We start from the raw sequence: 27,438 nt of genomic DNA, 5'->3' as shown, positions 1-27,438 counted from the left end.
TGGAGAATAATAATGTAAAAGTGTAATACCTTTCCATTTTTAACAATGTAGTCAAAAAGTTCACCTCCAGAAACATATTCCATTATCATAAAAATATCTGTTGGCGTGCTTATCACTTGATACCTGTTACAAAACAATGCAAATATATCAGTGAGTTCTACAGTAGGTAAAATTTTATTTGAAATTTTATTTTAAAGATAAATTACAAATAAATCACAGTTATCCCAGAAATTATTGATATATTTCATAAACCAGAAGGATACTGATTTTTAATTAACATTACAGCATGCAAACATGTGAAGAAAACCTAATAAAAACTGGTTGTAATAACTTACAGTTTTATTATATGAGGATGACGAAAGAGTTTTAAATTTTGTATTTCTCTTCTAATCTTTCCAACAACATCAAGACTTTTGATTTTTTGCCTGTTTAATATTTTAACAGCAACTTTGTGATTTGTAAGCTGATGTTCACCAACTGGAAAAGAATATAAATGTTTGTGTTCTAACACAATATTTTTTATGGTATTTATGAATAATGAACTCTGAATCAATACTATTGTTTTTCTGTTAAAAAGGACTTCAACAGCAAACAACTTCCACAATACACAAGACACACAATACACAAGACATTGCTCTTAAAACAAACATTTGTAAGACACAACTATCATACTGAGAAGTTACATCTACTGATTTCACTTACAAATCAAAGAACACAGGCTAAAGTGAAGTTTATTATATCTTCATTTTCAACACAATTTTCAAACTAGTTAAAGCATATCTTCCAGTACATTGCTCACTACAAACCAGCTCTTGGCAAATAATTAGCCTAAGATTCTTTCACATGATGAATTTTGGCAATACAATAATGCCCCAATTCATACAACTAGTATTGCCTACCCATGGCTTTCGAAACATGTAGAAAGGCTTAACATTCTTACTGGCCACCATAATCATCTGATCTCAATAAATGAAAAGCTATTCTGGAGAACTGGATTCATGCCCATTACTAACTTCTGCCTTTCTATATCAACCTGAACAATTTAGCATTCAGCATTTGTACAGATCAATGCTTATGCTGACATTGGTTGCCCCCACTGCCAATGTATTCTTTCCCATGGCCATGTATTCATTTATTTACTTTTTATCTCTGTGACTTTATCCATCCCTTGTATATTTTAGAACTCATTATTGAGTGGTTATTTTTAAATACTAAATTATTATTAAGACTGGAATACGCTCTTTAAAGAACAAAAGGCTATTTACATCTCGTATGGAAACCAGACAGTCGTTATAAGAATCACGGAGCAAAAAAAGAGAAGCAGAGGTTGAGAAGGAGTAATTGAGCAAGCAGTAAAGGAAACCAAAGAAAAATTTGGAGTATGAATTAAAGTTCAGAGAGAAGAAATAAAAACCTCAAGGTTTGCTAATGACCCTGGAATTCCGTCAGAGATGGCAAAAGACTTGGAAGAGCAGTTGAATGGGATGGACAGTGTCTTGAAAGGAGGATATAAGATGAACATCAATAAAAGCAAGACAAGGATTATGGAATGTAGTCACATTAAATCAGGTGATGCTGAGGGAATTAGTTTAGGAAACAATACACAAAGTAGTAGATAAGATTTGCTATTTGGGCAGCAGAATAACTGATGATGGCCAACGTAGAGAATATAAAATGTACAATGACAACAATTGGAAAAGTGATTCTGAAGAAGAGAAATTTGTTAACATTGAATATAGGCTTCAGTGTTAGTAAGTCTTTTCTGACAGTATTTGTCTGTCTGGAGTGTAGCCATGTGTGGAAATGAAACATGGGTGCTAAACAGTTTAGACAAGAACAGAATAGAAGCTTTTGAAATGTGGTGCCACAAAAGAATGGTTCAGATTAGATGGGCAGATCACATGACTAATGAGGAGGTACTGAACAGAATGGGGAGACAAGAAATTTGTGACACAACTTGACAGAAAGAAAGAATTGGTTGATAGGAATCAGTACGAGACATCAAGGGATCACCAATTTAATACTGAAGGGAAGTATGGGAGGTAAAAACTGTAGAGGGAGAGCAAGAGATCAGTACAACAGGACAATACACAGATTCAGATGGATGTAGGATGCAGCTGTTACTCAGAGATGAAGAGGCATGGACAGGGTAGAGTAGCACGGACAGCTGCATCAAACCAGTCTTTGGACTGACGACCAACAACAACAACAACACCCCTAATGTCATGCACCAACAGTTCATAGTAACTTGAAGATTCTTGTTTAGTACTTACTAGTGCTGACATGTAACTCAGTTTCAGAGTATTGTGAAGGTTTATTTATTCATCACAAAAATTCATCTTAAAAACCTATGTCTTTCATTATTATGTAAATACTTTAACAACTACATAGGCCCCAAAACACATTAGCACTTAATGTAGTCGAGTAACAGAAAAATAACATACGCTTAACTTGAATTTGTAAATATTACTCATGACAAATACAATCCTCCATTTCCCCCAGCCACATACATTAACATCTTTCGTGCTACTGCTCAGCTCCAAGTAAAACTGTATCTTCTGTGCAAATCAATCCCTCCATCCATGCCGGTAACCAATATCAATAGCTTTGGTGCAACATGACTTGCAAATTTTTATTGTAGTCAGTACAAGACCCATAATTTGCAGCTTCTTTTCAAGTCATTCTTGATGCACGGCAATGATAGCTCAGCAACAAGAAGTAATTTTTAGAGGTGAAAAAATATGTTGACTACAAATCTTGAGTAGCTGAAATCTGATCTAAAGCAGTGCAATGTGTATAATATTCAAGATATTCACTAAAATTATGCCAGATATATAAAAAACCACAAGATTTAATCAGGAAATGAAACAAGCTCATTTTAGCAATGGCTATAGCACAGTGGACAATCTGTATGTTGTGAGTGGTTCAAGATTAATAAATTTTAAGAAAGTGTTTGACTTGCTTTCAATATCATCTCCTGTGACAGCACTTGAGAAACTGTGCAGCAACACGACATTTGTTAATATACTGAAGAATATTTGTCAATGCTACACCTTCATTAGTTTTCATCAGGATAGTGTAGAATACAAAACTGAAAGAGTAGTCAGGCAAGGAGATTCCATACCAAGCATCAAAATGAACTTACATGTTAACAGAATATATCTGAATCATCTTCATTTTACTATTTTATCTCTAAAACTACAGTAACAAATGGGAAAACTTAAATGAGGAACTTTGAAAGTGAGTGCAATTAGATTCAATACACTGAAAATCTATACATTATTATAAGACTAAAATAATAACCAACCAACATATCAACAAGGAAACAATACAAATGAACAGTGACATCATAAAAATGGTTGAAGTAGTTTTGTATTTATGGCAGTTGAAGACAATGGCTATATTGACAGCAAAAGGCAAACACATGAGTAAAAATGGCCTGGTCTGCTTTTGGTAAACTAAATAAGAGTTTTCAAAACTAATCTTATAAGATGTCTGAAAAGGAAAGTTTGCAATCAGTGTGTATTATTTACAATAGAAGGGGTTGTCAAGCAGATATGATTTCAGTAGTTTTTGTTTGGAGTTAATTTTATTATCTAGTATCTGAAAAAGACCCACTTCAGTTGGTCTTTGTTTTCATTTGTTTTCTGAGAATATTCCAGAACACTTGAAAACATTATAAAAATGAGCATTCAAAAAAAATTCTAAAAATGTTAATATTTGGCACTTAAAAATACTCTTTGAGTATTCTTAAATCCATTTATGTATCCAACAATACCCTAATTAATACTAACTGGATACAATGTAACCCAGTGCTGTTTGAATACATAAATCAATTGAGTGCACTTATATAAAATTCTCCCCAGTTCTTCAGTGATCTCCCACCTCAATCCACTTAGTATGTGGGAGATGTTGATCAGCTTACATTTGTTTGCAGCCAATGAAATACACTTGCAAAAATTTATAACATTTGTTTGGCAATGGTAACAATGATCCCATCCGATGCCAGACTTGCCTTTAATGGATAACACATGATTTAATTGGTGTTCTTCACTGTTCATGGAAATAGCACCAAACAATGTCATTTGAAAGCAAGCACTGTATGCTCTCATACTTCATAGAAAATGTTTTAATTCTGATGGAGGTACTTCCAATGGTGCCAACGGAACTTTTCCACTCAAACAACATATTCCTGGTGTTTACAAAATTTCTTGGCACTGCTGACCTGTCACACTTGATCAGTTTGACCAATGACAACATGTTTGTGTTTGTTGTGCTCCTTAGTGGGATAATAATGGAATGCTTCAACTGCCAAAATCTACTTCCCTGCTTTGCACTTCTCCTACACTATTTTGTTCATGCACTTGCAACTGTTGTCTTTCGTGGTGAACTTCACTCATTGTAACTCTACTGCGTTCATTTCATACTATTATTTTTCAGCATATTCTCCATTTCTGCTTGTTCAGTGTCTCACTTGGTCCTCTTCTCTAATCTCATTGTTCATCTGTTAAATTTTCTCTCCATCTATCCTGTCTCTTCCATTGTGATGCTAACTGTGCTTCTCATTCCTTGCCTGTTTCAATCCTTCATTGTTCTTTTCCTTTCCTTATTTTCAATTTTCCACTGGTAAGATCTCCAAGACCTCCTCCTCTTTCATATTTTGGCATCCTGTTAAATGTTAATATAATTTAATACACTAAAATTCCACTCAATACTTTGTTCATTACCTTAAGAAATTCACTTTCTCTTTTCTTTGATCTGCTGTAACCAACTTCCATGATTCTAGAACATTCACAATCACTCTGAAAAATTCTAGAACATTGTGGAACATTCTCTAACCTTCTGGAAGATCCTATAACATTATGTAACATTCTACAACGTTCTACAAGAAATTTTTTTGCAAAGTTATGGTGGCATGTGCACACATGCACACATGCCCGCATGCAAGCATGTGCGCGTGCTCCTCCCCCCCCCCCTCCTCCCCCCCACACACACACCAGTTACTTTTCATTACATATATTTATGAAGTTCTTTACATCACTGGGTATGTGGTCAAATTTTTATGCCTGAATACCTCACTCCTTTCTGTTAGTATAATGTAACTGGATAGATAATAAAAATCTACTCACCAAGTGGTGACAGGAGAACACACATATAAAGATATTGAAATCTGCAAGCTTTCAGAGCCAGTGGCTCTAAGGTGAAGGAAAAGGACTGGTGAGGTGGAGGAAATGAGGAGAGTTTGGAAATCACATGCCAGGAGAGACTTCCAGACAGGCTGAGAGCCTTTTCCAGTATACTCTTTCATCCCTCTTTTACTCCCTTTTAATCAATTTTAAATTTTGTTTGTCTCTTTGTGTTGCACCCAGTTTTCTATTCTGGGTGTCACACTTTGTTGGATAATGTGCGCTCTTGGCTGTAATGTATCAGGGGTGGGACAGCTGCAGGTGGAATGTTTCCTGTCATATGTACAGCCCTAGGGATGCCCACCTGCTGTCTTCCCTATCTCCTCCATCTTGTTTTAATTATTGGCAGTACATAAGATGTCCTTTACATCATTTTTAAACTTCTCGCTTTTACTGTAATGAATCTCTTGACTAGATCAAAAAACATTCTCGATGATTGAGGGACTGATATGACCTCGATGTTTGGTCCTCTACCTCTACCCCCCCCCCCCCCCCCTCCTCCAACCAACCAACAAATAGCCAACACAATTCAGAGAATAGCATTCTTGTGAAATACAACTAGACCTTCATTCACACAAAGTAATGAGTGCCACTGATACGAGATCTCAAACTGATTCACCGGTCATGTTTCATAGTAACTGACAGAAAGTCACAAGTAAAACAGAAGTAATATCTGGTGTTCCCTAAGAATGTTTTGTAGACCCTCTGCTGTTCCTCATCAATATAAACCATTTATAGGAGAAACTGAGTAGCCCTCTTAGATGGTTTGCAGACGATGCTGTCATTTACTACCTAGTAACTCATCAGGTGTTCAAAACTAATTGCAAAATGATTTAGACAAGATATCAGAGTGATGCAAAAAGTGGAAATCGACTCTTAATAATGAAAAGTGTGAAATCATCCACATAAGTACTAAAAGTAATCCACCAAATTTCAGTTACATGAAAAGCTGCACAAATCTAAAGCTGTAAATTTAACTATGTACTTAGGGAGTACAATTACCTATTACTTAGATGCAAAAGGTCTACTAAAGAAACTGCATACACTATGGTATCCTCTTCTGGAGTATTGCTGCATGGCGTGGGATTTGCATCAGATAGGACAGACAGAAGACATTGAAAAAGATAAATGAAGGGCAGTTTGTTTTGTATCACTTCAAAATAGTGGAGAAAGTGCCATGGATATGATATGCAAATTGGGGTGTCAATCATTAAAACAAAGGCATTTTGCACTGTGGCTGGATCTTCTTATTGAAATTATCAACTTTCCCCTGTGCATGGGAAAATATTTTGTTAATGTCCACCTACACAGAGAGAAATGAGCAGCATAATAGAGCAGCAAAAACCAGAGCTCCCACAGAAAGTTTCAAATGTTTGTTTTTCTCGCGTGCTGTTCAAGAGTGGAATAGTAGAGAAATAGCTTGAAGGTAGTTCAATGAACCCTCTACCAGGCACTTAATTGTGAATCGCAAAGCAGACATGTAGATGTAGAATATTTTGCAACAACAAAGCCACTGTTTTTCATTGAAAATATTGGGGATAGATTTGGAGAAGTTGCTGCAATAGAGAACAATGAGAAATGGATATCTGTTGATCAAAACTGTGAATGCTCACCAATCATAGGCATTTCAGGCCTCTGATAATCTCAGGGTATAACAGTTACTGTCTTTTCTCATGACAAACTCGACAGGATTCAAGGTCTAATCTTCCACCAGAATCTAACATTATAAAGAGGTAATGGACTGCACGCTAACCTAGAGAAATACTGAGTAAATTCAGTTCATTGGATTCAAAGAGGACCTAAGGATAATAGCCTTTGACAGAAATTTTGTATCTGAGAAAGTTAAAGTCACGATTGGGTGAGCAGACCTTGTGAGGGGAGGGACCCTCCATCCCCCCCCCCCCCCCAACTTACACATGTAAACGTCCAGAACTCCACTGCCCTCATTCACTGACATGTCCAGTTTTCAAGAGGAAGAAGAAAATACAGTAACATGAAATACTTAACTGGCTGCCATATCAATACGCTAAGAAAAAGTTCAAATGACTCTATCCAATCAATTTTATGTCAAACTTTGCAAATATTGTGTCATAACCCACCTGCACTGTGATGGCTAAGTCTCAGGGACTAAGTCATGATCCTAGTCACATGTCAATGCTTGTTTTTTCACTCAAGGGAAGAAGCATCAGCTCCCTCAACTGTGACCCCCCCCCCCCACATCATGCCTAAGGATTCGATGAACAATCACACATTCAGTTGGAGCATGATTCAACAGCAAAATAGTTCATACTACCGTTTACACTTCGCTGCTTTTTCGTACTCCAGTCTAGTGTTCCCGTTTTTCAGACGACAAAGGGGACATCTGCTCTTTCAACTTCCAAATCCACAACACCAGTGGTAACCAACCAATTGGAACATCAAGAAATGCCCTGCCCTCATACGGCATCACTAAGGAAGAGGACACCTGTGAAAGTGCATCTCTCCCAGAACAAAGCTATCCCCAACAACTGGTTGAGCTCTGTCAACCAACTTACAGTTGTCAGTGTGGCTCTAAAGGAGACTTGATTCTCAGAAACCCAACTCTCTACTGTTCAAAGTTACAAACCCTATTGTAATAATTGTGTTAATGCCGAGAGGGTATCTGGAGAAGTCTGCACACTCATACACTCTGACACTTTCAGTGAGCAGGTGCCACTGAACACTGCACTAGTAGCTGTGGCTGTTTGTGTCAACCTGTCAATTAGAGTAGATATTTATACTTGAAAAGGTCTCTGGAACCATACAGTTTCATTTCATTAAAGCACCTGCACCTGGGTTTCAAGCAGGATCCCCATTTCATTTGATGCTGTGATGCTATTCCAATACAATGCCTCTGCAATGCTGTTTGAGTTTAGGGGGAAAACCAAGTGGACTGAGACATGATTAGGAATTTGGATTGAGAAGCAAGGCATTCTACACCACTTCATGCACTTATGAAAGCCACTTTGCCAATGTAGTGCAGTGGTTAGTGCATCTGCCTAATGAGTAGGAGACCCGGGCTCCAATCCTGGCCTTAGTAAAAAATTCTCATTTGTCATTTCAGTCTGCATGTATACATCATGTTGTAACTGAACATTGATATCCCAGATGCAGACACAGGAGTGGAATCAACATATGAGCTGGTGCCACACATGTACCTTCAGGGACAGATCTGCGGATCTTGCTGGCCAAAAGAGTATCTCAACCTCATACAGAGGGTATGGAGAGACCTGTGATATGTGTGCACATGTGAAGTCCTGATGAAAACAGGCACCATGGTGCTGTCCCATGAGACGTAACGCATAAGGATGCAGGATGTCCATTACATACTGTTGTGCCACCACAGTTCCCTCAATCATTACCAGTCATGACCTGAAGTCATACCCAGTGCCTCCTCATACAATGACACCATGAGTAAACACTGTGTCTTGACAGAATATTGGAAGAATGGGACCTCTCTACAGGTTGCCCCACATATTCACCAACAATAGTTATTCAGGGTAGTGCAGAATTGCAATTCATCACTGAACACGATGCTATGTCATTCATTGGCAGTCCATGTTTCCCAATCACTTCAAATGTGGACCTTTGTGCTGTGGTATTACCAGCATAATTCACTAGTCCAACTGCCAATTAATGGTGCAGAAAGACACAGAATGCTCCAAGAAGTCTATTACTTGTTTGTGTATAGCAGATGCAGATGTGCAGAGGTTACGATGCACTTGATGTGCACAAGGCTGAATGCCCCACAAGACTGAATAATTCACTAGTCTACCAGTCAGCCAAGTGGAGACATACAATGAGGCCCCTTTGAAATTCTCTCAGATGCTGATAATGATGCCTCACATGAGTATGCACCATATCCATGTTTTTCACAGTGATCCCTCAACATCTGACACAGTTCAGACAGGTTGGCACCATATCCATGTTCTTCACAGTGATCCCTCAACATCTGACACTGTTCACATGAGCATGCACCATATCCATGTTCTTTACCGTGATCCCTCAACATCTGACACTGTTCACACCCTTTATGTACACTACCAGGCCTAGTAACAACACTAAACGCAAACAATATTGATCCACTTGGCAACCTTTCTATCTGTCAGAGAGGATTGCAATTCTAATCATTTACATACCCCCAATGGTGAGTATGTGTACAAAGTTACACTAACATCCAATCATGTCTTCTGGGTGCTTCACTTTTTTTTTCCTTTTTTTCCCCAGGCAGTGTAATTTGTTTCTGTATTTCATAACCATGACTTATTAAAGTGATAGTTTGGTAATATTCACACCTTCAGCATCTGCCTTCCTCTGCATTACAATTGTTACATTCTTTCTGTAGTCTTGGTCATTTCACTTGTCTCATATAGCTTGCACATCAGGTGAAATATTTTTGTCGTGGCCGGCTCTGCCAAGGACCTCAATAATTCTGACGGAATGCTCTCTACCCCAGAGGCCTTGTTTCAACTTAGGTTTTTCAGTACTCTGTCAAATTCTTCTCATAGTACTACACCCCTCCACCTCATCTTCATTTACTTTCTCTTTCCTTTCTGTGTTACTGACTTCAAGTTCATTTGCCTTGAATAGCACTTTTATATATTCCTTCCACATTTTCTTCTCCGTCTTTGCTTCACAGTGGCTTGCATCTGAGCTCTTGATATTCATACAGGTGTTGCTCTATTCTCCAAAAGTCTCTCTAACTTTCTTACAAATGTCATCTATTTGCACATCCTTTACAGCCTCAGCAATTTCACAGTTTTTGTCAATACCATATTTCAAACTTCTGAATTCACGTTTGCCTGCTCCAGTTGCTTCCTTTTTTCCCTTCATCAATTAAATTCAATATCTTGTGTGTTATCCAACATTTCTATTAGGTTGAGTGCTTTTTTTAAAAACAAAAAAAAGTTTAAATCTGATGTCACACCAATAAAATATGGCCACAGTCCACATCTGCCACTGCGAATGTTTTGCAAATTTAAAATCTGGTTTCAAAATCCCTACCATACCTTTATATAACCTATCTGAAACCTTCTGGTCTCAAAGTCTCTTTCTTTTGCCTATAGTCTACAACCTTCTTCTATGATTCTAAAACCAAGTGTTACCAATGATTATGAATTTTATCCTATAACTCTTCTGTTTAGTCCCTCCCCCAGCACAGGTTCTAATATTTTTCGTTCTCTTTCCTACTATCAAATTCCAGTCTTCCATCTTATGTAAATCTTACCTCTGGAATATTTTATCCAAGATGCCATCATCATTAAGCCATACAACAGAGCAGTGTGCCCTTAGGAAAAATAGTAGCTCTAGTTTCCCCTTGCTTTCAGCCATTTGCAGTATCAATGTATCAAGGTGATGTTGGCTAATGGAAAAGGCAGATCACTATCTCAACCAAACTATTGCTACTGTAACTACTGAAAAATCTGCTGCAACTCTTCAGAAAACACAGCTTTGTCTGGACTCTTCACTGATAGCCCTGCATTGATGAAAGTGTTTTGCAGACTACATAGAAAATTGCTGTAATGTAATTTTCATATGTATTGTTACTACATGCAAATATTTCTGTAATGTATTTTACATATCCAATGCCATTACACAAAATGGTCAGAGGACAACAAGATAAATGGTATTGCAATATTTAGCAATGCAAACAACTATGGTAACAGTCAGTATATTTAATAAAACACTTATTTTAGATGGTGGCTAATAATTTTTACTTAACAGTGCAGTAACAAACAGCAACAGCAAAAAAATTGGACCAACTTTATTTACCTATAGCAAACATGAGTCAAAAATCTAAATGCCAACAAATATCATAATGTAGACACATATTTTTCTCCTTGGATCTACACTGTACTTCATTAAAACACATGACATCACCCTTTCAACAAACATAAACTGTCATATCTGGCAGGTGAAAAAAGTATGCAATATACTGCAATTACTCATGTCAATATACTATCACAATAAGACTGAAATCACAGTAGACCTTGATTTTAAATAAGCAATTTCAATTTATTGGCTGGTTTATTTATTTATTTATTTACACGTCTAGTTCCGTAGGACCAAACTGAGGAGCAAAACTCCAAGGTCATGGAACGTGTCAGTACATGAAATTACAACATAACAGTAATAACAGGCAAAACAAAATACTTATGAACCCAAAAAAAGTCAAGTGATAAGTTCAAGCAAATGCAATCAACAATACAACGTAGGAATCAGTTTAATTTTTCAAGGAACTCCTTGACAGAATAGGAGTGCCCCATGAGGAAACTCTTCAGTTTCAATTTGAAAATGGGTGGATTACTGCCAAGATTTTTGAATTCTTGTAGTAGCTTATTGAATATGGATGCAGCAGTATACTGCACACTTTTCTGCACAAGAGTCAAGGAAGCGCGATCCAAATGTAGAATGGATTTCTGCCTAGTATTAACTGAGTAAAACCTGCTAATTCTTGGGAATAAGATGATATTGATAACAAGAACAATAGTAAAAAATATATACATTGAGAGGCCACTGTTGGAATACCGAGACTAGTAAACAGGGGTCGACAAGAGGTTCACAAACTGCGAACTGCCCGTTTCTGAGCCAAAAATATCCTCCGAGAATGGGACGAGTTAACTCAAAATATAATACCATATGACATAAGTGAATGAAAATAAGCAAAGTAGACTAATTTTCATGTCAAACGACCACTTACTTCAGATACCTTTCGAATAGCAAAAATTGCAGCATTAAGTCTTTGAACAATATCCTGTGGGCTTTTACTATCTATCTGAACACCTATAAATTTGGAGTGTTCAGTTTCATTAATCATATGTTCATTTTGTGAAATTAAGATGTCGGGTTTTGTTGAATTGTGTGTTAGAAACTGTAAAAACTGAGTTTTACTGTGATTTTGTGTTACTTTATTTTCTACAAGCCATGAACTTAGGTCATGAACTGCACATTTCAAACAGAGCCAGTGTTGCACACAACATCCTTTACTACCAAGCTGGTGTCATCGCCAAACAGAAATATTTTAGAATTACCTGTAATACTAGGGAGCATATCATTTATATTAGTAAGGAACAGGAGTGGCCCCAACACTGAACCCTGGGGCACCCCCATTCGACTGTACCCCACTCACACCCCACATCGCAGCCATTCTCAACACTGTGAATAATGACCTTTTGCAGTCTGCTGTTAAAGTAGTAGATGAACCAGTTGTGAGCTACTCATCGTATTCCATAATGGTCCAACTTCTGAAGCAATATATTGTGATCAACACAATCAAACATCTTAGTTAAAAAATATGCCCAGTGCTCATAATATTTTGTTTAATCTGTCCATAACCTCACAGAGAAAAGAGAATATACCACTTTCAGTTGTTAATCCACTTCTAAAGCTGAACTGTACATCTGATAGCAAATTATGTGCTATGAAATGATCAATTATCCTTACATGCACAGCCTTTTCAATAACTTTAGCAAACACTGATGGCATAAAAATAGGTCTAAAATTGCCTACATTATCCCTTTTTATAAAGTGGCTTTACTACTGTGTACTTTAATCGTTTAGGAAACTGACCTTTCTTAAAGAAAAGTTTCCAAATATGGCCAAGTACAGGGTTAACATGTGCAGCACAGTACTTTAATATTCTGCTAGGCACTCCATCACATCCATGAGAGTCCTTAGTCTTCAGTTACTTAATTATTGACTCAATCTCCCTCTTGTCAGTATCACAGAGGAGTATTTCAGACATCAACCTCAGAAAGGCATTTTCCAAGAGAGTTATATGATTCCCTATAGAAGCTAAGTTTTTATTTAATTCACAAGCAATGCTCAGAAAATGATTGTTAAATACTGTACATATACCTGACTTATCAGTAACAGAAATATTTTTACTATGTACTGACTCTATATCGTTGACCTTGTGCTGCTGACCAGACACTTCCATCACAGCTGACTGCATGGTTTTAATTTTATCATGTGAATTAACTATTCTATTTGCGTACCACATACTCTTTGCCTTCCTAATAACATTTTTAAGCACCTTAGAGTATTGTTGTAATGGGCTATGTAGCTTGATTGTGATTACTTCTAACATTTTGATATAATTCCCACTTTGTTCTACATGATACCCTTACCCCACTAGTCAGCCACCCAGGCTGCCTTTTACTGCTAGTACCCTGTTTAGAACGTTCTAATAGAAAGAAACTCTCAAAGAACATGAGAAATGTGTTTAGTAAAGCATCATATTTGTCATCTATGTTATTGGCACTATAGACATCCTGCCACTCTTGTTCCTTAATGAGATTTAAAAAAACTCTCTATTGCCGTTGGATTAGCTTTCCTACATAGTTTGTAATTATATGTAACATTTGTTTGACTACAAATGTCTTTTAGTGTTAAAACTTGTGCATCATGGTTTGAAAGGCCATTCACCCTTTTACTAACAGAATGCCCATCTAGTAATGAAGAATGAATAAAAATATTGTCTAGGGCTGTGTTCCCCTGCACCCTGGTTGGAAAAAATGCAGTCTGCATCTGATCATATGAGTTTAGTAGATCTACAAACATCCTTTTTCTTGCATAATCATATACAAAATTAATATTCAAGTCACCACATATAACTAATTTTTGGTACTTCCTATAAGTGAACCAAGAATCATACATGGCCACTCCCCCACTTCACAAAGAACTCCTTGAAAAACAGTCAGCTAATCTGACCTGGTAAAGGAAGCCTCTGAATCGTCAAATTATTTAAGTGGTGCTCCAATATACCAATAATGTCAGAGTCAACATCTATAATCAGTTCACTAACTTTATCTCTAATACCTGTTATATTTTGATGAAATATGTTAATTCCTTCTCTACTTGGATACCTGACCTCCTCTGAAGGTGATTCCTTTGTTAGAGGGGCTTCATTTAAGCAGGTACACCTATCAGCTGACTTCAATCTAAAAAAGGTGCAGCTCTAACACCAACTACTACAGGAATTTTTCCATGAGTGATCCCACCACCACCACCCACTACACTGTCACTTATAAGATTTGCCAAAATCCCCTTCCCATACCTACTGAGGTGCAGGCCATGTCTAGCGAAACCCGATCTACTGATAGATTCAACTGGCACCACTGCAATGTGACCCATGCCCTCCGTCATCAGTGCCTTCCCCAGCCCCATGTTAACACACCTAACAGCAGCATTAAGGTGAGGCCGATCATGATGCTGAAACAGTTGCATAAAGTGCACATTAGTGCTACCAGTTTGAGTAGCTATCTTGACTAGGTCACCAACTACATCATATTCCCCATCCCTATCAAGACTATTCCCTGCTCCACCCACAATAACCATCTGATCCTCTTTCGTAAAATTCTTACATAGCTCCCCTATGCTGTCAATCGCCTGAGTCAACCCTGCACTCGGCTTCACAATGCTGGTGACCTGGTACTCACTCCCCAACACTTACTGCAACTGCTGGCCCACACCTCCACCATGTGAAATACCTAGCAGCAGAACCTCCTTCTTTCTGTTAGAATTTGCAACTGACTTAGGCTTCCTAACTGCTGCATGTTTCCTACACCTACAGAGTTTCCTCGCCACTCAACTCAGACAGTTGGTCAAATCTATTGCATATACATAAAGTACAACGGTCTGAGTATCTCCTCCTCTTAGCTGCCTTCTTACCAACTATCAGTTCCCATTCCCCAGCATCCTTCACCCTCTTCAACCTATCTAGCTCTTCCTTTGCATCTTGAAACTGCAGCAGAAGGGCATAGATCTTACACTCCTGCTCCTCTATCAACTTATTTCTGCTACAGATTCTGCATTCCCAAGAGGGGATCTCATTAGAATGCCACTGGCAAGTGGGCCAAACTTTGAATTGACTTACCCAGCCAGTTATATGGGGCCTACAGTTTAACATGGATTCCAAACCATGAAGGTAACATGCTCCATGCTCAGGAATCCACATCAAACTGTAAGTCCTTCAATAAGTGACTGGTAAGTCAGTTCAAAGGTCAGAGGAATCCAACAGCATACCACCCCCAACAGGACTGTGCCTTGTAAAGCACTGTGATTTTCAAACAGTTTTCAGATTGGTTGGTTGGTTGGCTGATTGGGGGTAGGGGACCAAACAGCAAGGCCATCAGTCCCATCAGATTAGGGAAGGATGGGGAACGAAGTCAGCCATACCATTTCACAGAAACCTTCCCTGCATTTGGTTGAAGCAATTTAGGGAAATCACGGAAAATCTAAATCAGGATGCCTGGATGCAGGTTTCAATTGTCGTCCGACCGCATGCGAGCGCAGCGGGCTAACCATTGCGCCACCTCGCTTGGTAATCTTCCGATTGATGACTGGTTTTCTTGATAAGTGTGGTGAAACATAGATACCAGCAAATGCAAAAAGTACTATCAATTAATGGTGCAAAGTGTATGTAGCACACCTTTATCAGAATAGATACTACCAAAAGCAAATTAAAAGTGTCCCCACACACCAGTTCTTCAGACAGAAGAGCAAAGCTTTTCAACAGGAACATAAATCTGTGGAGCATATAACCAAAACCTCACAATAGTGACAGCTACATAAACAAAACCATGATTCACATATGCAATCATTTCTCTATTACCTAAACCTGTGATATCCACTCTTGAATCTCTTCATAAAAATAAAATTAAGAGAGGATCATCATCAACAGCGTAACCCCTATACTGATACTTGTAATACACAGTTATTCATCCCATTATATTTTTCTTACGAGGGCAGTTCAATAAGTAATGCAACACATTTTTTTTTTTTCTGAAACAGGGGTTGTTTTATTCAGCATTGAAATACACCAGGTTATTCCCCAATCTTTTAGCTACACAACACTATTTTTCAACGTAATCTCCATTCAATGCTACGGCCTTACGCCACCTTGAAATGAGGGCCTGTATGCCTGCACGGTACCATTCCACTGGTCGACGTCGGAGCCAACGTCGTATTGCATCAATAACTTCTTCATCATCCGCGTAGTGTCTCCCACGGATTGCGTCCTTCATTGGGCCAAACATATGGAAATCCGACGGTGTGGGATCGGGGCTGTAGGGTGCATGAGGAAGAACAGTCCACTGAAGTTTTGTGAGCTCCTCTCGGGTGCGAGGACTTGTGTGAGGTCTTGCGTTGTCATGAAGAAGGAGAAGTTCGTTCAGATTTTTGTGCCTACGAACACGCTGAAGTCATTTCTTCAATTTCTGAAGAGTAGCACAATACACTTCAGAGTTGATCGTTTGACCATGGGGAAGGACATCGAACAGAATAACCCCTTCAGCGTCCCAGAAGACTGTAACCATGACTTTACCGGCTGAGGGTATGGCTTTAAACTTTTTCTTGGTAGGGGAGTGGGTGTGGCGCCACTCCATTGATTGCCGTTTTGTTTCAGGTTCAAAGTGATGAACCCATGTTTCATCGCCTGTAACAATCTTTGACAAGAAATTGTCACCCTCAGCCACATGACGAGCAAGCAATTCCACACAGATGGTTCTCCTTTGCTATTTATGGTGTTCGGTTAGACAACGAGGGACCCAGCGGGAACAAACCTTTGAATATCCCAACTGGTGAACAATTGTGACAGCACTACCAACAGAGATGTCAAGTTGAGCACTGAGTTGTTTGATGGTGATCCGTCGATCATCTCGAACGAGTGTGTTCGCACGCTCCGCCATTGCAGGAGTCACAGCTGTGCACGGCCGGCCCGCACGCGGGAGATCAGACAGTCCTGCTTGACCTTGCGGCGATGATGACACACGCTTTGCCCAACGACTCACCGTGCTTTTGTCCACTGCCAGATCACCGTAGACATTCTGCAAGCGCCTATGAATATCTGAGATGCCCTGGTTTTCCGCCAAAAGAAACTCGATCACTGCCCGTTGTTTGCAACGCACATCCATTACAGACGCCATTTTAACAGCTCCGTACCATGTCGGAAGTCAATGAAACTATACAAGACGAAGCGGGAATGTTTGAAAATATTCCACAAGAAATTTCTGGTTTTTTCAACCAAAATTGGCCGAGAAAAAAAATGTGTTGCATTACTTATTGAACTGCCCTCGTAGTTATTTGCATGTTCCAGGGATCATAGATATGATCTCTTACCATGATGTGGCAGGTGTAAATTTGCAATTATAATACACTTTCTCCATGGGAAACGTGTCTGATTGATGACCATTTAGAGTCAACTCAATCTACTGATATCAGATGTCTGTCTGGTCCAGTAAAATAATGACAATGTGGTATGTGATGTCATACACGTGCAAACAAAGAAAAAATAATAGAACAGTAAAATTATTTCTCTGTGGAGTAGGTGTTGACAAGCAAATACTAATCCCAGTTTGTGTTTGAGGTTACGTTTACTGTATATGGGATTCTTTACATCAGTGGGTAATATCAGACTACAGTTGGAAAATATGGAGTTTCACTGGAGACATAAATATTATTACAATGTGGAGTTTCCATACAGACAAATTATTGGTGAAATTACAAAGTTTCGTAGACCTTACTGGTCTCATACATACATGATTTTATATATTAAGACTGAAGCAGCGAGGGAAAATTTGTACCAAGGTCGGGAATCGAATCCGTGTCTCCTGCTTACTAGGCAGGTGTGTTAGCCACTAAGCCACCTTCCAGAGTGGTCCACATAACTGCACAGATTACCCTCACACACCTTGCTAATCGATCCAAATTCTCATTGCCACCTGGGACCGATGACTAAGCAGTTTGGTCCGTTTCCCCCCTTTAAAACCAACCAACTCACTGCCACCCCGGTCTACTTTAAATTCCCCCTTACAGACAAACAGAACTGCCGAGGCTTTCCATGTTCTGGAATAGCACCTCAGCATTGTACGTAAATGGGGGATCCAGCCTGAAACCCAGGTGCAGGTACAAATGAAATGACACAATTTCAGAAAAGCAGATTCACTCTTCATACATAAAATCATATCTGTATAACACCAGTAAAGTCTCTGTGAATGGTCTCATCCACAATTTTACAAAAACACGACACATTCTGTATCTAGAGATACTGTAGTAATGATAAGTGTAATGAGGAAATAATAAATAAGATTACAAGTTCAAAATTTTTAGGTGTCTATAGTGATGAGAATTTGAACTGGACAAGCACATTTTGGAGCTCCTAAAACAACTTAGTTCAGCCATATTTGCACGTAGAATCATTGCAAATCTTGGGGAGAGACAAGACTGTAAGTTGACATGTTTTGCATTATTTTCACTCAAAAATGTCATATTATTAGGACAGCTGTTAAGACATCAGGGAATAATTTTCATGGCACAAGAGGGAGCTGTACAGGGTAAAAAATGTAGGGGAAGACAGAGACTGGAATACATCTAGCAAATAATTGAGTAAGTAGGTTGCAAGTGCACTCAGATGAAAACTTTGGAACACAAAAAGAAAGATCATACGGAGTAATATTCTGGGCAACTCATCTTTAAAAAAGAAAGTCTTCATAGTGCAAAAATATGTTGTAAGAGTATGTGGTGCTCACCCACAATCATCTTATGGGCATCTGCTTAAGTAGTTGAGCATTCTATTGCTTCACACTATATTTATTCCTTCATGAAGTTTGTCGTAAACAATCCACTGCAGTTCAAATGGAACAATGATGTACATACAGTGCCAGAAAGAAAAATTACATTCACTACTCCACATTACAGTTGTCTTAAGCACAAGGGGTGCATAATGCCACAATTAAAAGTTTTGATAACTTTAACCAGTGATATAACATGCCTGACAGACACCAATGTAAAATTTGAAAAAAAAACTGAAAAAGTTTCTCCTTGACAACTCCTCCTATTCCATAGAAGAATTTCTACTAGGATAATGTGTAACCCGTGGCGGATAGGAATCTGTAGATTTTATAAACAAACATATGAATGTTAGAATGTAGCCATAATTACAACTTAATATTCAGTGTGAATGTACATGGAAATGATCCATGGAACATTAAACTAACTCACTTCCAGAGATTTCTGTTGCTGACTAGCTCAGTATTTTGTGTGTCACACTAAGGTTAAGTGATGATTAGCGTAAATAATCTCTCCTGTTATTATATATTTACGAATGTTACTGTCGTTTCACAACTGTGATTGATTGTTGACAGCAAACTTAATACGGAAATAAATGTACTGGGAGGTTATCGGCATTTATTAATTTAGTTTTCAATTTTATATTAAACAGAACGTGTGATGTTATATAACTATGTTGCGTTTTTTTTCTCTCTCTTTTTTTCTTTCAACAATTTCTGTGTACGTTACAAGGCATTCCGTAGCAATGTGTCACCGCCGCAGTTGTGTAGCTGGATAAAAAAATAACAAATAAAAGTAGCCAACATGAAAAACCTTGAAATGTAAACAAAACAGTGCATAACCTACTGTAAATTAAACTAGTACAGAAATTATAAACGTATGTAAATGATGAACAGTTTATTAATTTCAGTGCAAAAGAACTTTAAAAATCGAAACTCTTAAACATAAATTTGCGATTCAAAATAGCTTATTCTCAGCTGTCACATACAGCAAAGTAGCAAACTTACTTTTCACTTTACCGAAGGTCCCAACTCCTAACGTCTGTCCTAAAGTGTAATGTCCTATCTTAACGATAGGCTGCTGGGTTGATTGTTGTCCTTTCTCTCCCATGATTTTAACATCAGTTTACAAATACAACTGGACCATTGATGTAAATAAATGATCATTCGACAGCGATGCTACATTAATTGTCGGATTGGAGTCACGTGACCTTGTGGTTCAGCCATGCTTTCCTCGTTGCGGTTTTGTTTGTGTCGCGCTAGATTCGATGTTCTTCAGCTCTGATGTCTTCATTGTTAGTCAATTACCTTGTACGACTTTCCACTGTTATTATTGCTTTATTACAAAATATGAACAATGAATTATTGAATTAGTACGACACGAGCGATAGTCGGTGCACGGGTGTCACTCTGGAAGAATTATTGTGAAGCAAAGCCTAGACAAAGGACACAAATATGATATACCACTTTATAAATCATTTAAAATTTTTTGTGTGCGTGTGTGGAAGTAGGGCTGGCTAATACTTTCTTCTGCTCTTGACCTCCTGGCCAGTAGCTTAAACACAGACGGACATCTACATCAGCTACCAATCCAAGTGTGAATCACTACACTCATATTTGGGATGTATGAAGTTCCAATCTTTGTCTTGTCAACCTACTATCGAATCACCTCACAGACAATGGGGCGGTAAACTATTATTCTGTAACATGAATATGTATATCTGCAGACAATCCACCTTCCTCTTTCATCTCTCTTAATTTGTTAAAATTCTTAACGCTGATCGCATTTCCACAAGATGTGTCATCAAGAAAGTACCAAAGCAGTATAGCAAACGTATATTATAGACGCACATAGATATGGTATTGGGCTCGTAATAAAAAATATGCGGCCATACAATATAAGGTGCAATATTTTCTGGTGTCACTATGCCAGTAATCACACAGTCTGGAAATCACGCGAACGCTAAAGATTGTGTTTACTTCCTTCGGCACCATAAAAACCATGGAGGTTACCTCCATGATAAAAACAAACTGATGTGTCACACTAAAAGTACTATCTTTGTTTTATTTACATTTTCAAATCGAGTACGGTCCGCATGAAACGTCAAAGACGTGTAATATTGAAGTTTGTATGTTAGTGGCCACTAATAACAACAAATACCGATTTGTAGTTTTATTCGAACTATCATTCTCACAAGAATAAGTTTGTCGACACCTACTTCTGGGCAATGTAGAAGTGACTGAACGCTGTACTGTGTAATGTAGATCTAGAAGAGCGTTGCGTAAGACAGTGATAACAGGCCGAGTTGTATTAGTCGTATTCTGTTTTCCTGTAGTTAGTTGTGTACAGACAGTACTTGGAAGTATATTCGCGAAAATGACTCTCAGGGTGTGTGCAAATCTTAGCTTCATGTTTCAAGAAACTACATCACTTATCGAAAGATACGCTTTAGCTAAGGAAGCTGGTTTCCGTGCTGTGGAATGTGCTTTTCCATATGAATATCCCCTGGAAGAAGTTATTTCAGCAAAAGAAAGTGCCGGTGTCGACCAGATCTTAATAAATGTATTTCCTGGTAAGCAGTATTAAAAAAATTATTGCTGTAGATTTAGTTTAGTTAATAGGTTAATTGCATAATTAGATTTTCCAATCTAGGCGTATACCATTCCATGGCTTCACTGAAACGTAGTATGCTCACTTAGTTACATAATGACTTGTATGCTCACTTAGTTACATGATGACAGTGTCTAGTTTTTAAGCATCAGAACGTTGTAACTTACGGTAAAATCAGATCTCGCAAACGAAGTTTGTGTAATGAAATAAACCTATTCATGAAACATAGAAACTTTCATGAATGTTACAAAGTGCCTTAAGTTTATGTAAAATGGCTGTTGTACAATACAATGTGCTTCAATCCAGCATATACATAACGAAAGTAACCTTTCTAATTATTCTGAAAAAGAGAGCCTACATTTCTAACGATGTTTCGCCCAGTATAATGGCAGACTATGACAAACAGAAGCCTATCCACAATGGCCCAAGTTCACTAGAAATCAAGTTGTACATATATGATATGTATAAGACATCCCCCTTGATGTGGCGTTATAAGTCATCAAATGATTAGATTTTTCGGGGTCGACAGAAGCGTCCGATCCCACACGTCGGCTTTGACCCGTGACGTAAGGGTGTTGTGTGTGACTTCATGACGGCGCGGAGTTTGGTTTGAGTGTGGCTGTCTCCAGTTCTGTTGGAAATACGGAAGCGTCCGATCCCGCCCGTCTGCTTTGACCCATGACGTCACAAATATGGCGGAAACAAAAACAAACACACACTCTTTCCACAAGAAGCCTAATGACACTAACGGTACAAGCGCGGGAAATGGGGTGTTTTGGGGGGTGGGGGGGGGGGGCAAACTAAATATAAAGAAATTTAGACGTCTTTCGTAGCTACAACATGTAAGTGAAGACAGCCATGCATGAATACCCACCCACCTCCCCAGGGGTCGTAACCCCTGCAACCCATAGAAGATAAAAATGCTTCAGTAGCTGATTAGTGTTTTTTGTCTTTTTTTTTAAAAAAATCTCACGGGATAGAACAAACAGATCAGAAAGATAAATATAATAAACTAAAACAGAAATTGGAGGAAACATATAATTAAAATAAGTAATAAGCGTTTTTAAATTTTAAAAAAATCTCACGAGATAGAACGAACAGATCAGAAAAGTAAACAAAATAAGATAAAACAGAACGGGTCGACAGAAGCGTCCGATCCCACGCGTCGGCTTTGACCCGTCACGTAAGGGTGTTGTCGTGTGTGACGTCATGACGGTGCGGAGTTTGGTTTGAGTGTGGCTGTCTCCAGAACGTTATTTAATATGACATTATTGAATGAAAACTTGCAAAATACGTCAACTTACAGATTTGTCTCTCCCCAACATTTGCAATGACACTAAGTAGGCTACAAGTGTGGGGCATTGCAGAAGCATCTGATTCCATCCCTCTGCTTACACCCATTCCGTCATCAGTATGGTGGTTACTTCTACTTCCAGTTTATATGAAATGTTGCCAATGACGTCACTACACACACATGCCAGCAAATCTAACAAAAATAAAAATTCATGGAGGTGTGTACCATCTATGCATAGATGGTAGATACCTCCATGAATTCAAAGCAGCTAAGGGAAAGACAGAAAACAGAAAAAAATGATGAAAAATAAAAATGACACAGTAGCGCCCCACTCCAAATATAAAATGAATCTAACTGGACAGCTGCAGAAAATTAGGTGTTTAGGGAAGGAACAAGCTATATATTCAACAATACAAACACACTGCACCATTTGAAAACAAATAGTATAAAAAAATTAAATTACAGCATTTTGTTACACCAACAAAACCACAGGCATCAGACATTTTCCTTGACCTATATAGTGCACCCGCAGATAGTGATACCAAAACACCAACACCAACAACCCTGAAAAAGGGGAATTGGACATTTCCCATGACCTATATAGCTCAACTGCAGCAGTCGAAACCAAAAGAACACCACCTCTAACTCCGAATAGTGGAACCAAAACCCCAACAACTCAAAAACACAAATGCCCCATATTCGTTACGTCAATTGAAACAACCGACCTATCATAAATACAGAACACACAAAACATCACAATTACTATAGAATGAATGAAACAAAAAAAAAACAAAAATTACTTTCCAACAAAAGCCTCTGGCAAAATCACCTATGTTGGCCACTGCACTGCACACCCCCCCCCCCCCCACCCCCCACAAAAAAACACTCATTGAAAACACTTCCACAACCCATACTAGTGCACCAACTACCTAAATTCGAAACAACGTTAGCACAGTGACAACCAAAACTCAAATGAACCTGATACCACGCACATTGAAAACATTTCTGTCTAAGGAGTATCATTCTGCTGGATAGTAGGCCATATGATATGTCAGGCAGCTAAATTAGGAGACGTGGTTGCCAAGGAAGCATGTATTCAGAATCGATTGGCTCAGTGTGCTGTCCCATTACTGTAGTGGTGGGAAGAAGTGTGTGTGCTACAAGCACCACTCAGTAACAATCCTCTACTTGAGTGGGAAGCTGTATGCCATTGCACTGTACCGTTGTGTTGCATATGTCTCTGTGAGTTTACTGTTTTCTTAATACATCTTTTAGTAGTCATTCTGTCAATATGTTCATAGAATTTTAAGTTTCTCTTGCATACAGTATCAGCAAATGTGTGTGTTTGTGTCTGTGGTTCTCTTGGTGTAAGTTATTTTTTTTTTCTTGTGTGGGAATGTATATGCACGTAAGAATTTTCCTTTCTGGTTTTTTGATCTCTGCAACTTTGGAGTGATATGATGTCTTATGCATGACACCTTTTAGTAAAGCACCTGGCAGTGCTCTCATGGTGCACTGACAAAGATAGTTTAACATCTAGAGAGATTGAAAAACAATCAGTTCTCATTGGTATCAAGTACTTTCATCTTGATACCTATACATTTTACTCAATACATTTCAGTTGATACTTTTACTCATATTATAATGTAATTGGATAGATAAAAAATCTGCTCACCAAATGGTGGCAGGAGAACGGAGAAGGAAGAGGGGTGAATGAAAAGGACAAGGAAGTTTAGGAGAAGGGGTAAAATTCAGAAAACTTGCTCATAACCCCAGGTTCAGGGAAGAATTGCCAGATGGGGTGAGGACTTACCAGATACGGTGAGAAAGAAAGAGGGTTTACTGGGCAGGGTGAGAAGGAAAGATAAGTCTTCACAGGACAGCCACATATAGTAGGTAGACACCGGGGACAGTCCACAGAGAAACCACCAAAACCACCTTTGGCTGCATTGATCATACATGCCACTACCACCCTCACCAGAGTTTGTATTGTGATAACTGGATCAGCAGCCACTGCCCAGACCTCTAGCTGAGGCTACCACCCCATAATTCTCAACTGGACATCCCATTCCAAAGTCCAGAAGTCCAACTTGGCCGTATGTCAAAGCAGTAGGTGGATCAAAACAAAATGTCCAGACACTCTGTGACCAAAATGGTACTGAAACAGAGGATGACAGACTAAAGGCCAAAATACTAAATGTCTTTTTCCAAAGCTGTTTCACAGAGGAAGACTGCACTGTAGTTCCTTCTCTAGATTGTCGTACATATGACAAAATGGTAGATATCGAAATAGACGACAGAGGGATAGAGAAACAACTAAAATCGCTCAAAATAGGAAAGGCCGCTGGACCTGATGGGATACCAGTCTGATTTTACACAGAGTATGCGAAGGAACTTGCCCCCCTTCTTGCAGCGGTGTACCGTAGGCCTCTAGAAGAGCGTAGCGTTCCAAAGGATTGGAAAAGGGCACAGGTCATCCCCGTTTTCAAGAAGGGATGTCGAACAGATGTACAGAACTATAGACCTATATCTCTAACGTCGATCAGTTGTAGAATTTTGGAACATCTACTATGTTCGAGTATAATGACTTTTCTGAAGACTAGAAATCTACTCTGTAGGAATCAGCATGGGTTTCAAAAAAGACGGTCGTGTGAAACCCAGCTCGCGCTATTCGTCCATGAGACTCAGAGGGCCATAGACACGGGTTCACAGGTAGATTCCGTGTTTCTTGACTTCCGCAAGGCGTTCAATACAGTTCCCCACAGTCGTTTAATGAACAAAGTAAGAGCATATGGACTATCAGACCAATTGTGTGATTGGATTGAAGAGTTCGTAGATAACAGAATGCAGCATGTCATTCTCAATGGAGAGAAGTCTTCCGAAGTAAGAGTGATTTCAGGTGTGCCGCAGGGGAGTGTCATAGGACCGTTGCTATTCACAATATACATAAATGACCTTGTGGATGACATCGGAAGTTCACTGAGGCTTTTTGCGGATGATGCTGTGGTCTATCGAGAGGTTGTAGCAATGGAAAATTATACTGAAATACAGGAAGACCCGCAGCGAATTGACGCATGGTGCAGGGAATGGAAATTGAATCTCAATGTAGACAAGCGTAATGTGCTGCGAATACATAGAAAGGTAGATCCCTTATCATTTAGCTACAAAATAGGTCAACAACTGGAAGCAGTTAATTCCATAAATTATCTGGGAGTACGCATTAGGAGTGATTTAAAATGGACTGATCATATAAAGTTGATCGTCGGTAAAGCAGATGCCAGACTGAGATTCATTGGAAGAATCCTAAGGAAATGCAATCAGAAAACAAAGGAAGTAGGTTACAGTACGCTTGTTCGCCCACTGCTTGAATACTGCTCAGCAGTGTGGGATCCATACCAGATAGGGTTGATAGAAGAGATAGAGAAGATCCAACGGAGAGCAGCGCACTTCGTTACAGGATCATTTAGTAATCGCGAAAGTGTTACGGAGATGATAGATAAACTCCAGTGGAAGACTCTGCAGGAGAGACGCTCAGTAGCTCGGTACGGGCTTTTGTTAAAGTTTTGAGAACATACCTTCACCGAAGAGTCAAGCAGTATATTGCTCCCTCCTACGTATATCTCGTGAAGAGACCATGCGTATAAAATCAGAGAGATTAGAGCCCACACAGAAGCATACCGACAATCCTTCTTTCCACAAACAATACGAGATCGGAATAGAAGGGAGAACCGATAGAGGTACTCAGGGTACCCTCCACCACACACTGTCAGGTGGCTTGCGGAGTATGGATGTAGATGTAGATGTAGATGTAGAAACTGTGGTTATTTGCTAAACCAGCTGGGAAGTGGTAATTGGATCCATTTGTTACTTACAGGCATGGGGGTTTCATTCCAGTATATGACCATGGCTGTAATAATTGCACTGCAGAAAATAAGGGAGCACCAGCATAGCGGGTTCAGTGAACTACCAGAAGAAGAAGGCAGGCGTGTGGAAAAACAACACTGTCATATTATTCAGTAATAATGAGAATAACACAGAAAGTAAACTGCTAACAAATAACAGTACTTTTCACTGTACAAAACAGTTACTGCCTCATAATGATTCATGGGAAACAAATTTTAATCAATAATTTAAAATAGAGTCTGCACCTAACATAGGTAAGGTACTGGCATGCAAGCTAATTTGACACTCAGCGTTGTGGCTGATGGGAGCGAGTGTCAATGGGAAATGCCTTTACAGGCACACCTATCATCCACCATGCCACGCATCAGGTTAGTTTGTGTAAACAGTAGTGGGCACAACAATCATTGCTTCTGACCATACGTACCTACTGACTTGAAGAACACACTTTAATGCACTGTAAGATTAATACTCTTGGCTGAAGTAATGATAAATAGTTGGAAACAGCAAGAAGACATAGCAGAGAGGGAATTGTGGAGGACCGAACTTCTGACATATGTTCTCATACCTGTCTTGGCAGTGAGTTCTGGAGATAGAAGTGGCAGCATCACTCTTTGTGGCAGCAGTGAATTACTAATAGTCTCACAGCACAGTTGGTGAAGTTAATATTCTGTAAAACATGGTGCAATGCGCAGAGGAATGGTTGACTTCTTCACCTCGACGACACTTGGTTACCACATCTGTATAAAACAAACAAAGGTGGACACACTGAGCCAATGACTGTCGGTTTAATGGTCCGTCTCCTTTGTCCCGTACAGGATGACGCATCTCCACTGTTATCTGATCTGGATGAAGTGTTGA

The 27,438-nt window shown here is 38.9% G+C and overlaps 2 protein-coding genes across 2 annotated transcripts in view; one reads left to right on the top strand and one right to left on the bottom strand.

Annotated features, from left to right (window-relative positions):
- The window catches only part of LOC126183492 (5'-AMP-activated protein kinase catalytic subunit alpha-2), a 194,853-nt gene extending 174,893 nt beyond the window's left edge, over positions 1-19,960 (bottom strand). The window contains exons 1-3 of the mRNA XM_049925524.1: positions 19,781-19,960; positions 336-477; positions 30-123 (exon numbers count right to left, since the gene is read on the bottom strand). Coding sequence (XP_049781481.1) covers positions 30-123; positions 336-477; positions 19,781-19,883 — 339 coding nt within the window. The 5' untranslated portion in view covers positions 19,884-19,960. The remainder of the gene's footprint in view (positions 1-29; positions 124-335; positions 478-19,780) is intronic.
- An 834-nt stretch (positions 19,961-20,794) lies between these two features.
- Positions 20,795-27,438, top strand: part of LOC126184722 (putative hydroxypyruvate isomerase) — a 50,195-nt gene continuing 43,551 nt past the window's right edge. The window contains exon 1 of the mRNA XM_049927249.1: positions 20,795-21,345. Within this exon, the coding sequence (XP_049783206.1) occupies positions 21,150-21,345 (196 nt within the window). The 5' untranslated portion in view covers positions 20,795-21,149. The remainder of the gene's footprint in view (positions 21,346-27,438) is intronic.

The sequence above is a fragment of the Schistocerca cancellata genome, chromosome 4, assembly GCF_023864275.1.
Source record: "Schistocerca cancellata isolate TAMUIC-IGC-003103 chromosome 4, iqSchCanc2.1, whole genome shotgun sequence".
Lineage (NCBI taxonomy): Eukaryota > Metazoa > Arthropoda > Insecta > Orthoptera > Acrididae > Schistocerca > Schistocerca cancellata.
The sequence above is the reverse complement of the archived record's forward strand: the minus strand, read 5'-3'. Positions and strand labels throughout refer to the sequence as shown.